This window comes from Zootermopsis nevadensis, unplaced genomic scaffold (genome assembly GCF_977971745.1).
Source record: "Zootermopsis nevadensis isolate Lab colony 2312 unplaced genomic scaffold, Znev_1.0 Znev_ptg000015l, whole genome shotgun sequence".
NCBI lineage: Eukaryota > Metazoa > Arthropoda > Insecta > Blattodea > Termopsidae > Zootermopsis > Zootermopsis nevadensis.
In genome coordinates, this window is record NW_028259147.1 from 4,399,133 (window position 1) to 4,412,478 (window position 13,346).

Genomic DNA, 13,346 nt, shown 5'->3' on the forward strand with positions numbered 1-13,346 from the left:
AATCTGGGGGGAAAAAACTCCACAAGTGACACTGGGATCAGAACATGTTGCACAACTGTAGTAGAGATGGCAAAAAAATTCTTGCCTGTAAATGTACAATTAATTTTTAACTGTTGGATATTAAAAATTGACACTCAGGAATGTTCACATGACAAAATTGGACAACTGTCCACAGGCCACTCAATAAATTAAGCTAGAGCTCATAAGTATATCATGAAACAGGAATTTTATGGCACTTTTACACATTTTTATTTCACAGGAGTATTTTCATTGCTCATTCATATTTATATGACATCAAATGCATTGAGTAGCAGAATGAACAAATAAATAAACCCAGAAAAGTAGGGGTTCTGATGTATGTGACATCATGATAAGACGTATGAAGTTACATAAACTGCAAAGAATCAGTGTTAAATGTTTAAATTTTAATTCCACGGAAATGTAAGTATAGTACTGTGTTAACATGTGTGAGGTGCAAATGGCAAATTGAACAGTATTACTTTCAGTAGGATCTGAGGCAAACTTCTACCAAACTACACAGCGCTAGAACCTACAAAAGAGCCATCTTATTACGTTTGTCTCTCATCTTAACAGTTAACGGCCAATTTTGAAATGTCTCCTATAAAATGTTTTGTGCGAAGCATTATGTGAGGATTTTGGTGAACAGGAAGTTTTTTGAACTGGAAGAACATCTAATTCACAATGGTTAAGTGAACATGGGGCAAGAGAACAGGGTTGCACTGTAATGAAAATAACTGGGAACAGAATGAGCTTTTAATGTGGTCCTTCTGACATGTGCACAATTACAGACAATGGTTCAGAAAGGGGATGATTCCAGAAAAGACTTATCAGAAATTAAAACAGTGAAATAACATGCAATGCTTTGGAGATGGAGAGGCAAATATAAAATGTGAATTCACATACACGTGCCAACATGTGACAAATGAAGATATAAGTTAATTTTCTGAATGTGTAACTTTGGCTTTCCTTAAGTTATCATAAAAATAGGGACACTAATAACTACTATGTACAAAAACAGTCTGCTGTAAAGCATATACAAAAACAATCATATCTGAGTTTTAATTTCACTTGTTCTTTCAAAAAACAAATATCAAATACTTTCAGTTCACAATGAACATTTTGTTATCTTCTTAAGTCATTTAAAACAGTCTTTGTCTCTTGGAAGAAAAAAGATGAAATTTTTAACAAAATGCAACTTCTATTTTTGTAACTAATAAACATCAAATAGTTTTATTTTTCAAAACTAAACTTCTTTACTCTAATAAATAATCACAAGGCAGTCCGCACCTTTCTTCAAAAATGGGGCTTTTTAAATCAGTTCTTTCATTCACTATCCTAGAACAGATTACTCCAATCCCTTTTTGAACCAAAGTCTGTGAACACATTACAACCATTTGAAACCCGGTGATGAACTGTACGAAAACATATCTGGGGCAGAGGTTGAATTCGAAAGGGCGTTTCCTTGTAGCTGATCCACCAAGAAATCATCTTCATCTTCATCCTCTTCATTCTCCCCTCTGCTGCCAACATTCTGTTCACACAAAATACGTGAGTTCTCTTCTTCCGGCTTCTGGTATGAACAGTATATGGGTCTGATGAATTGGACACATCTGATCAACACACAACATACTTCATTACGGCTGTACTGTTCCAAAAATATTAATAAGTCTTTTGTCCAACTTCACGCTATCCAGCACAAGATACCTTAAAAAAGGCTTTCAAACTGTAGCAAAAGCATAACAGTTGTTTATTTATTCAATTTCTAACTATACAGCATCAAATAATAGAATGATCAGTGAGTAATGAATTGGAAACAATCACAGCCTAATTTAAGATTCTATTCCAATATTTGCCTGAAATAACTGAAAAACCATGAAAGCCCTCAGTCAAGATACCTAATCTATGGGTAGTTTCAAACCAATACTGCTTAAATATAAAGCAGAATTCCTAACCACTAGTTCAGTATTAAACTGGGGTATACGCAGAACTTTCAGATGATACACACAAGAACTGAAATAATATTAGCATCACAGGTGAAAAAATGAGGTGGGATTCACACCTGTGCTCAGGATGAGACATCAAAAGCAGACGAGAAACCCAAAAGCAAAGTTAAGAGATGGCACTCAAGTGTGTAAAAGTAGATAAACCAAGTCCCCAAATTGGAGCTCATCTCTAATATTCTTGAAATTGTTGAATGAATGAAATATGAGAGATTCAATATGACCTAAACCTAAAACATTGGGTGATATGACGTGAAGTAACGTGCATAAAGGCAATCGTTACTGACCTGCGTAAGACAAATGGATCAAATGGAAAGAATGTATCAAGCAAGGTAGAGTCCCTGTTGACAGCGTATCCCTTGTCATCCTGATGGACCACTGGCATGCTGTAGCGAGCGTTGTGCTGTAGAACAGAGTAGCAGTACGCCAGCTGATATGTCCGAGTCACTGTGGCAAAGTTCTGGGCCACAACTGGCAAACAAACCTTCAATGGATTTAGCCTGCATGTCACAATTTTGGTCAGGTTTAGACTCTGTAGAAATGCCAGATCTGTGGAGGAAACAGATGCCACAGTTCTCACAAGTTCCACTTTAATAATATCAGTATATAAGTACCATATTTTCGTGATTTTAGGAGAAACTTCTTCCCACATTTTAACATTTCTGTAATCAGGCTGCATGTTACATTTGTTGGCATCCAAGGATCAATATAAAGTAAAGCTGTTCCACCATACGCCATGTAGGCGCTTGAGGGGGGGAGTGGAGGTACAGCTCGTACTCATTCTTAACCTCAGCTCTAGATAGGGGTGAGTGGTCAGCATCATGCCCTGTCCGCACTTTACCCCTGGGGAAGGACCTTGGTACCCAGTGGACAGGAGGCTGGGTAGGTCCCAAAGCCGGTCTGGACGCAGAGGCCAAAGGAAAAAATCCTTTTCCTGCAGTCTGGGATCGAACCCCATTCATCCAGTCCAGAGTCAGTCACTATACTGACTGAGCTACTACATCTTACATTTAATGGCATCTTAGGATCAATACAACATCTTTTATTTTCCTGAAACCCATTACCAAATCAACGCTGTATCTTACAATCAAGGAAATATGGTACATTTTAAAATACAGAACTATGGAGTACATAAAATAATTCTGTTGTTAGGTTCACTGCATTTCCAATATGTAATATTGAAGATTCATTAGAGTTATTTATACTTTGTTCTACAGTGCTAACTGTTTGACCTCTAAGGCCTGGGAATCTCAAGACAGTTTAAACTACAGCACATTTCTTTACTGAAGTACAACTTATGCAACCTTTTTTGCTGATAAGACACATATTGTAAGTAAAAAATTGTACACACACTGGCATATTTTGGGGAACACTAGGAAATATTTGCAAGTTTCTTTCAACATGCATTAGCTGGTGAACTAAGAAATACTCATCAGTCAAAAGGGTTTATTCATAATTAGTATCCCTACTAAATCCGGGGCATGATTCTTTTTTTCTGTTCCACCTCGTTGGTAACAGAACAATGGACATCACATCCAACTTTGGCTGGCCATAGAGGAGCTGATATTCAGTGTAACTCAGCAAATATTTTGTTACTGCACACAGAATGACATTGCAGAAAAAGTATGTTTGCCCTCACATACTTTTCTTAGAATGAACAAGGTCATGATGTCTGAAGGCTATGACGTAGAACAGTGTCTGACACACCGTGTAGAACACAGAGTGGACTCGTACATCTGAATTGGCACACTCCAACCCATCTTGACTGGAGATGTATGTGTGTACCCAGGCAGACATTTCAGCTACCGAAGCCTTCAACAAGCTGAAATTAAAAGTTAAAGTCACTGAAGTAGAAAACAGATGTTAACTTGAAACTGCAATTTTGAAGAGCAACAAAAATGTTTGTATCAATGATATTTAAAAAAGAAGCAAAATATTTTTCAAATGCTTACATACTTCAGCAATACAAGCTGCTGAAGAAAGAGACAATATTCTCTTAAATGAAGATATCTACCTACAAATCCACATAGTATTACAACCTAAAACAACAACACTGATATAACCTCAAACCTCACACACACACACACACACAAGAGAGAGGGAGAGAGAGAGAGAAGGGGGAGGGGAGAGGGGGGGTGTATTTGAAATAAATGTTATAGATCTGCATTTATGTCACATATGAAAATGTTTGTATGGTGAACCATTTTTTAAATTAATTTAAGAAATTATATATACAGTCTTATGTAAAAGCTGATGTTATATATGAAATGACCAAAGAACAATTCCTGTTGTGTACCCTCAATATAATATTTTACTGACATTTGTTCAGTGATTTTGGAAAAAAAAATGAACAAGAAAACTCATATTATCTTCATTATATGATCATTTTATTGTACCTGTGGAAATATGATATGAAAGAAGAAACAACATCATATATATACATCGGCATGCTCAACATACTGTTGCGGCAAAAGAGAGCATTTCATAAATGATTAGATTCCGATTAATGAAATTTAACTGCAAAACAGCAAGCAACTCACCTGATGTTAATGTATGATGCCCTACACAGCATACTGCCCATGTACATAATAGCTGACTGTCGAACAATGGATGGCATGCTGGGAGACACCACTTTATGCCACAGGAAGTTCAAGAAAGATTCTGCTACTGTCACCCTGAAGCTACAGATGTAGAACAGAAGAAACTGTACATGATGTGTAGCATGGGTCGACAAGACGACTTGCTCAAATACTGTCACTAAGTCATGGTACAACTGCTTTGTCCTCTCCCAGTCTAGCTGTTTCTTGCCACCATGACACTCAGAATGCAGGTACATAAACAACTGCACCATTGCAATGTCGAGATTATTTGCTATAGGATGTCTCATACCTAACTGCTGCACTTGTGCCGATACTTTGTTTGCCTCAGCCTCTTCAATGTCCATTTCAAAACATTCTTCAGCCTCCTCATGGTCCAAAACTTCTACTTTTGGAGCATATACATCCAGTGCAACCAACCTGTAGCATAAATGTATTTCTGTTTCATGGCTTACAGTAACCATGATACTTATGAGACTACACAAATTTACATAGCATAAAATCTTTTCCAACAAAAACTTCTTTTACTGCTTAACAGGACATTTTCCCATAATCACATATACATAAAAGATAAAAAAGATATCCACATGGACCAAGGACTGAAGGAGTTATATACCAAAGCATTAAATTAAGTTTTTAAACATATGATCTGCAGTACAAGAGACTGAAACATCATGCACCCAAATCATAAGTCTCACAAATTTCCTACCTTTCTATTACAATAAAGTGGGCAGTGCTTTGTGACTAATTAACAAAATGAATCTATCATTAGTCCATGATGACTGGTAGTTAAAAAATAAATACTTATGTACCTCTTGAAGATGATGAGGAGGACTTCTAACCGCAACCTGGGCTGATATTCAATTACTCTGAGCATATTGTAAACAAAGCATTCTTGTTCATGGCTTGGGCGGCGGAGATATGGGAAATGCTTTATCATGACTTGTACCAGGATGTTACATGCCCTTTAGAAACACAAGGCAAAAGAAAATGTAGTTAAGGACACATGAAGGACAATCTACATGTCAGACCGCAACACTCATAACATTCGGAACTAAATTATTTCCATACAGCAGGGTCATTGTTAAGATGCTGATAATTAAACTCATATTCTGAGAATATTTTGATTTAAACAACTTACATTGGCATCACTTGCAGCAAGACTCTCAGAACAGTGTGGACATGGCCAAACACCAGCAGCTCTTCCTCTGTTGGGACTCCATTTGTCCATTCATCCTCACAGCCAACTGAAAGAGAAATGCTAATGGAAACTACGGCACAGACTGGTTTCCTCTATAACATACACCTGTGCCCAAGTATTGTCATGAAGGCACTGATAAATATATATAATGGTAGATTTACAAGTAATCTGAATCTTGACACATGGCAGCTGAATGATCTGATTCATGTTTTGGCCACATTACTCTTAAGTAAAGATATCCTGGAATACACGGTGCAGAGGCTGGGCGGATCCAGACCAAGTCTGGTTACTGTGGGGGGAGAGGGGGGGGGCAGAGTGAGAAGGGGAAATCACGACCAGGTCATCCAGCTGGAGATTTACTCTACCGATAAGTTAGCTCAACTCATATCAAGCTCACAAAAATTCTGGAATAAAATACACAGAATGGTACTATTCATCTTTCAACAAATTAACTTTTAAATACTGTAAACTACTGGAGCAGAGAGAACTACTTTTACATATTTGAATAAAGTTTTTAGGAGACCATTTTAAAGTAGAAATTTTAACTTTTCTCATATTAGTTACATAGCAAAAACAAACCTGATTTGAAAATTGGCATCAACTTCTCAAAGGCACTCTTTGTATAATAATTGTGGGCAGACAGCAAGTTCAGCAGGAACTCCTGAAACTTCTTCACAATTTTGCAGTTCTGATGCACCCAATCCAACATCTGAAACAAATCACAACTGTAAAAGTACTCTACTTCCTGTATCTCATTGTGTCTGTCCACATTCTTGCTGCTAGCTTTAGAACCACATCAAATTTCAAATGCTCCATTTGTGTCTAATTTAAGTGATCAGTGCTCCTGATTCATATCTATGAGATCCCAGGTTCAGTCTCAGCTTAAAGACTGGCTATCATGAGTGGTTCTGTGTGACATTCTCTGAGCAGTTGGTTAAAATATTATTAGCAGAAGAGACACACATACAGATATAAAGACATTATGATACCAAACTATTCAAAATACACAACTCACAAATTTTTTCTCATCCAGAATGCAAAATATTAAGACAACTACATATTGGCTTCTGAGTCATATGGCAATAACTGATGAACCATAGTACACATGCATGTGGTAACAGATTATAGAGACAGACATCCCAAACAACACTTCTGGGCACTCTCATTGAGCCCATTCTTGGGTGGTTAGTAGCATGAGTGCAGTGAAACATGCATATTAAACAGACTGAAGTTTTAAAAAGTATGCAGTTCAGAGTATGTATTGGTAAATGTGATTGTATAAAAGCCTGTATTGGTATTCTGGCCTTCTGAACATCGAAGTTCATGTATTCATCACTGTCTATGGCTTAACAGTATTCCAGGAAATCAGTACTGAAGCTTCCAAAATAACGCAGTTTATTTTTTAAATAATTTATATGGATCTCAGCTGAGGAAAATTTAGAAAAGACTGGACCATGAACCTTCTCTCTACCATAAATACTTAAGAAATTTCTTTGAATGAAGCTTGAGGCAGCATGTGCAAGTACATGTACATACAAACACACAGGGATTTTGCCATTAAAAATTAAAATTCTTCGAAACAACATATGGAGGCACTACTTTTACAGGTGAGACAATCAACCCAACAAAATGCAAGTTCAGTATATTTTCTAGCAATACTAATAATTACAAAAAGAAAAATAATCCTTACAGGATCTACAGTTCTTGCACACTGTACAGAGATGGACCTTCCAAATGACAGACAAACTGTACATTTAACAGATACAGAAACACATATTGACTTGACTCATTCCACATTTTATTACTTACCAACAGAGCTTCAACAAAATGTCTCAGCTTCTTGTCCATAAGTGAAATACAATCCTGGACCTCTGTCAGTAACCGCATCAAGTCATCATCCTAAAGTAAGACATTCAAAATGATTCAGCAACCTGTCCACAATATACTACCAGACCTCCATTTGGAAATGCGTCAACTGACAGTTCCAACATTAAACAAATGAAAATTTTGATAATTCCCTAATCTCCTACACATGGGAAAACTGCTTATATTTTCAACTTCTATTACACAGGTGTTTAAAAATCTGCTTGTTATTCACATAAACAGTTTAATTGCCTGCTGGATATGCCACCTATACTTCATTATTCATATGTTATCATAACTATTAATTTGATTTGTCATCCACATATGTCTGGCATCACATTTCTACTATTCTCCCATTCAAGTACCAAAAACATTTATCTATTCATCATTTTCCTTTAATCACTCTCTCTTTCATGGTCATGTATTTGTATATCTGCTATAGAAATGTACATACAAATGCACATTTTTATTTGACTGGTTTCTAATTAACCCCAGACATGGTGCATGATGATCTTTCTTGGCTTCTGCCAACCCTAGGGCAAAATCCATAACCTCCAGTTAGAAGGTGATTGCAAAGATAATTACCAACACAGGGGACCTACAGCGTAGCTTGAAATGATGGTGGAGGACCAGCATATATCACTTATCCAAAGATCCGTTTATCTCTAGCAGAGGTGAACCCTCAGCCTGTGTACATACACCTCCTTATTCATGAACCCTACATGTTCAAATTACACATACTAAAATTTACTGATATTTCCGTCAGCAAAGTTGGAGATATCTCCGAATAATCTAATAACCACAAGTTCGATTTTTCTTTCCTGTACTACCTGAGAATACAGCCCTTGAAAAGTTTGATCACAAGGGAAAAGTAAGTGAACTTCAAATGCCAACATATACTATAAACTACAACAACTGAATTATGTTAGCATACCACTCTAAAAAACTGCATCAAGCATTCATACATCTTTATATACCCACCTGGATATCTCCATCTCTAATTGTAAAAATCAATTCTTCATAAGATTTTACATTTTCTCTGTCAATAAAATCCAGTAAAACTGTTTTAAGGCTTTCTGGCAGCCGGAACCGAACACGCTGTTCTCTATTTCCACTTCGAATTCCTGGACTCCTCAAAATTGAGGAAAGACCAGATACAGAAGCAGTGACCACCGACATAAGTGTTATTTGCACAACGAAGAATGGTACTGATATAACATAGAAACTATGTTACCAACAACAGAAGCATTACACAAAGTGTAACACAGTACACACAATTACAATAATAATTCCTGGCGCAATAAATTATATTTACACCAAGTCTTCTCTACATGTGACCACCGCAACTCCATTATGCCACATCCATACATGGTACAAGAAATTTCGGTTCGTATTATCTGTGCTTTCGGCATACATATTCCACTTGCTATTAACCACAGATTTTAAAAAACCGATCTTGGCACGTCTGTGACTTGGTACAAGCCAAAGTTAGTCAAAATACGACGATATTTATAAATTCGTACGCTGGAATTTGGAACTACTGATATTTCTTACAACGCTTGTTAATTTCGGCATGGCTTTAGAAGAAATTGAGCTAATAAAACTAAGTGTAGTATGTATCAAGAAGCAATTTTTATGTGCCTCTTCAGTTAAGACAATACATTGGCAGGTGATTGACATACTTCCTTTATTTGTTTAATGCTGCCTGTAGCTCGAAATATATGATATCGTTAGGGTGATTAACAAATTAATTGGAAAGGATATCAGATAAAGCGATCGTGACATCATTTATGGTATATACCTAGTGGGACAAAGGAGAAACGACAAAGATATCAGTAAAGATGGCCGGTTTACAGGCCGAGATTTTAACACGGGACCACCCAAATACGAAACACGAATGCTATACACTCCGCCGCGACTTTCTCATCCAAACTTCATTTGGCAATGATATCCGATTTTGTTTGCCCAGTTACTTAAGAACTAGAATTAATTTATATTCCGTAGGTTCTTCATTTGACATGCCAATGATGCAGAGTGTGGCATATTATGAACATGTCAAGTCTACCTAACACAAATACAAATAAAAATGTATGATACATAATTGGTTATTACAGCTAACTTACTAACTAAATAACTCCCTGTAGCAGAACCCACCAATGGAAACAATCCTGAGCCATCACCATTCATTTACAATCCTCATTATTACAACTACACGTTATACATACATTAAATTATACTGGGCAAGGTAATTATATCAAAGAAGTTATTATTTAGTGTTCTGTCTGACGACAGGTCCATATGAACAGAATCCTTCCATCCTTTTCTCGGACTGGGACCTGTTCATATACATTCTTAGCAGATGATCCAGAAGTGGTTTGCCATTGCCTCTTAAATATTTGCAATACTTGGGAATTTCTAATTATGTCAGTTCTACCATGGGGAAGGGACTGAATACCGGGTTAATAGTTCATAAATAAATGACACTGTTAATTTTTCTCTGAAAATAAAGATTGACACTTAGCAAATTTAAATTATACATATCAATTTCATTGCACTGAACCAATAAAGTATAATGTTTAGAACATAAAATACACTGGGCACTGAATAACTATAATTAAATCTTCAGAACATTTTATAACATCCTAGGAAGTATGTACTGTTAAGTTCATGGAATTTAAAGTTTTAAGTAAATGGTAACTATTTTTAAGGTTAGCAGAAGAGAAGAATATGTTGTGCTGTCCTGCACATAGTGTGTTCTTGCCTTTCTCTCTTGCTATGTTGAACATTAGATCCAGTAACTGTCCAGGAATGCAACACGCCACATATGGTCATGGTTATTTCTTGTTGTCTGTGCAGAGTGACTTGCTACATGAACTGTGCAGCAGAAGTAACAACAGCATGTTAGCACAGAAGTTGCTGCTGGAGAATACAGTGAACCATCCACTCGTGAAGAAATTCCCATTGAAGTTGTCTTACCAACTTGCATTTCTCAAGGACGTCATCACTAAAGTATTTGTTATAGTTTGTGCTTAAATAATAGTCCATTTTTAATATTCCCCTTCAGTCTCCTAGTATGCTTTGTTACAAATTAATAACATTTAATAATACATATCTAATCAAGGATGAGATTGGCAGAGCATGTAGTACACTTGGAAGAGATAAGAAATGCCAACAAAATTTATTTTAAAAAGCCTGAAGGAAGAGACCACTTGGTTGACCTAGGGGTAGATAATATTAAAATGTATCTTAGGGAAATAGAGATCAGTGGTGGCCTCTTGTGTACATGGTAATGAACTATGGGTTTCATAAGAGGCAGTAAATTTTGTGACCAGCTTTTCTAGGAGGATTCTGCTTCACGAAGCATCATCAGTAGGCCTACTGTATTTACTAGATCCCACCTATCTACAGAATTTAAATGGACCCACATTTCCTTGTTTATTCGCCTTGTCTGACTGAAGTGAATTGTTCCAGTTGGAAAGACATGGACAAGAAGTTCTGGATGAACTGTATGCTGCATACTGTCATCTTCTGAGTGTTCCCAACATTGACTCTGGCACCCACTACAGGCACTTTGCGATAGATGACTGTGGAACTATTACTCTCAGGGAGAGCAGCAAGCTCATATCTCAGGGAACTACAGGGCTCTGTAGTTGGCAGGTACTATAAACCATCTTCTAGCAATATGAATTAAAAAGTTAACATCTTCAATCAAGTACTGGGTCAAAGGTCAGCTATAACAGTATGTTGGCAGGTCAGGCCTACTGCATACCTTAGGCAGTGACAGACAAGTATGGTGCATCAGTAATGGAATGATAATTGGAAGGGTAAACCTATCCTAGTGCCAGAATGGCCACTGCGTATCCCACGTTGGATTGGGCCTTTGCAGTGAGATAGTAGACTGTTGGAACTGGACACAGGCATCATCTTAAAACAAGACATGGCCACTTATATCCCAAATTCTTCTCTCCTCAATTTTCATGATGATCTTCTCATTTCATTCAATGCTATGTGACTTCTGCAGTTGAAACAGCATTCTTAAATAGCCCAAGAATCGGTCATCAGCATAGTATAGGAAGTGATGTAGGCAGAAACCTAATTGACAGGCTTCACTTACACTGTGCTGTGTTTTGGATGTAATTTTACAGGTTATGCTTAATGATGCTTGGTAACTATGATTTGCTTCACTAAAGTTGTGATCAGGTGCTGGCTGTGCAGGATTATGTCAGACTGTGCTGATAACCATCCAGGTTTTGCTTCCTTTCCTTCAATGTTATAGGCTGCATTGGCTCTGGCAGACTGGTGCCTGTGTAATTGCAAATTCCTTCAAAACAGACATGTACTGGAGCTGGGATCAGGGGTTGGTCTCACAGGACTGTGTGTCAGTCTGCACTGCAAGCCATCCACCTACTGGTTTTCTGACTGCCACCCTGCAGTACTGTGCTTGCTGCAATCCAACATCTTGCTGAATGTAACAGGGCAGAATGCCTATGTTCCTGGGGACAGTTATGAAGAGAATGCAGCTGTCAGACACACACATAGTGATGACAGAAATGTTACTCCATCAGCGTGTGAAGGCCATAAACAAACTGAACTGTGTGACAGACGTCAAGTGTTGCTGAGGACAAGGTGTAATAATACTGAAACTAGGGTGTTGAACCTCCCTTGGGAAACTGTTCCCATGAGTAATATTGTGACACAGATATCTCCAGAGGTTGTTCTAGCTGCAGGTTTGTCAGTTATATTGTTCACAGGCTTATATCCATTCAACTGTTACAGTATTGTAAGTGCATCCTCAAACTTCATATGGTGCTACAACTTGTATAATTTGTGCCATATAGTTTAATGTTATTGAATCTCTGTTTGCATTTTTAATCAAATGTCCTGCAGGTAAAAATATGGTGGATTTCAGATGTGGTATATGATGTAAGTCTGTTCCCTGTGCTGTGTCAAGCATTCTGCCATTTTCTCTTCAAGAGGCCTTGTATTTTACTTCTGGCTTGCACAGTTCGTAACAAGGAGACACTGGATGCATTCATGCAACTTTTGAGTAAGTATTGCTCCATCACCATCCTGCAGATCTTTACTGAAAAATAACATTCTCTTCATGCAATGTTTGGTGCGAAGCTTGTAGTTTCTTATCTGTTGCAGAAAAGGCTGGTTTGGAAGCTGCTGAAGAGGACCTGCCACCCCCCACATTTTTGTATTATTCCACAGATGTGCCAGTGAAGTTATACAGAGTGTCTGCAAACACATGAGGGCAAGACTACTACAGATGTATTGCCCTACTGGAATGGGCTGTTTTGCTCTATTCAGACAGACTACAGAACAGTTCTGTTCAACACTGTTTTGGTACAAAGTGCTGAATCATGTAATGGTGCTGTTCAATATACCCCTGAAAATGTTTACCATCTTAATAATATGCTTAGCCTATCTCAGATGACTAAGTTTGACAGTTCTCAGATGATTAAGCTCTGCTGATCATTCTCAGTCTGCACAGATCCATATAAATGGTTAGATAGCAGATATTGCCATACTGACTTGTGAATCTATCAGAGGCTTGTATGTAAGAAGTACTTTTTATAGAAGGCCTATTGAGTGGGCCTCACATACCATTAGCCATTTCCTTTTTCCTGAAGACAGAGTTCCAGATTATTGATGGTGTCC

At 37.4% G+C, this 13,346-nt stretch overlaps 2 protein-coding genes across 6 annotated transcripts; one reads left to right on the top strand and one right to left on the bottom strand.

Annotated features, from left to right (window-relative positions):
• Positions 1–760: 760 nt before the first annotated feature.
• Positions 761–9,084, bottom strand: Tif-IA (RNA polymerase I-specific transcription initiation factor RRN3 homolog Tif-IA). Its single transcript, XM_087349082.1, has 9 exons — positions 8,664–9,084; positions 7,629–7,718; positions 6,399–6,528; positions 5,760–5,865; positions 5,431–5,583; positions 4,562–5,038; positions 3,665–3,843; positions 2,309–2,570; positions 761–1,631 (listed from the first exon to the last, which is right to left on the bottom strand). The coding sequence occupies exons 1-9, from the start codon at positions 8,859–8,861 to the stop codon at positions 1,406–1,408; spliced, it is 1,821 nt and encodes a 606-aa protein (XP_087205208.1). The 5' UTR covers positions 8,862–9,084; the 3' UTR covers positions 761–1,405.
• Positions 9,085–9,120: 36 nt separating this feature from the next.
• Positions 9,121–13,085, top strand: LOC110838784 (protein-lysine N-methyltransferase EEF2KMT). 5 transcript variants are annotated; one of them, XM_022082368.2, is made up of 6 exons: positions 9,121–9,351; positions 10,539–10,691; positions 11,154–11,339; positions 11,959–12,409; positions 12,592–12,729; positions 12,831–13,085. In XM_022082368.2, exons 1-6 carry the CDS (start codon positions 9,256–9,258, stop codon positions 12,935–12,937), a joined length of 1,131 nt encoding a protein of 376 aa, XP_021938060.2. In that variant the 5' UTR covers positions 9,121–9,255; the 3' UTR covers positions 12,938–13,085. The 5 variants fall into 5 exon arrangements, with proteins under 5 accessions (XP_021938060.2, XP_021938061.2, XP_021938062.2 ...); XM_022082369.2 differs by having other exon boundaries at positions 9,121–9,294; XM_022082370.2 differs by lacking the exon at positions 9,121–9,351 and adding an exon at positions 9,420–9,475.
• The last annotated feature ends 261 nt before the right edge of the window (positions 13,086–13,346 follow it).

Bases quoted from the DNA above. Each gene is read 5' to 3' on its own strand.
- Tif-IA (XM_087349082.1), bottom strand. From the start codon at position 8,861: ATGTCGGTGGTCACTGCTTCTGTATCTGGTCTTTCCTCAATTTTGAGG. The intron at 7,719-8,663 runs GTGGGTATATAA...GTCTTACTTTAG, and splicing joins TTAGAGATGGAGATATCCAG to GATGATGACTTGATGCGGTT. The intron at 2,571-3,664 runs GTATGTGAGGGC...TTTCCTCCACAG, and splicing joins CCTTGTTCATTCTAAGAAAA to ATCTGGCATTTCTACAGAGT.
- LOC110838784 (XM_087349083.1), top strand. From the start codon at position 10,410: ATGTTGTGCTGTCCTGCACATAGTGTGTTCTTGCCTTTCTCTCTTGCT. The intron at 10,692-11,153 runs GTATTTGTTATA...GAATTGTTCCAG, and splicing joins TCAAGGACGTCATCACTAAA to TTGGAAAGACATGGACAAGA. The intron at 12,410-12,591 runs GTTTGTCAGTTA...GGTGGATTTCAG, and splicing joins AGAGGTTGTTCTAGCTGCAG to ATGTGGTATATGATGTAAGT.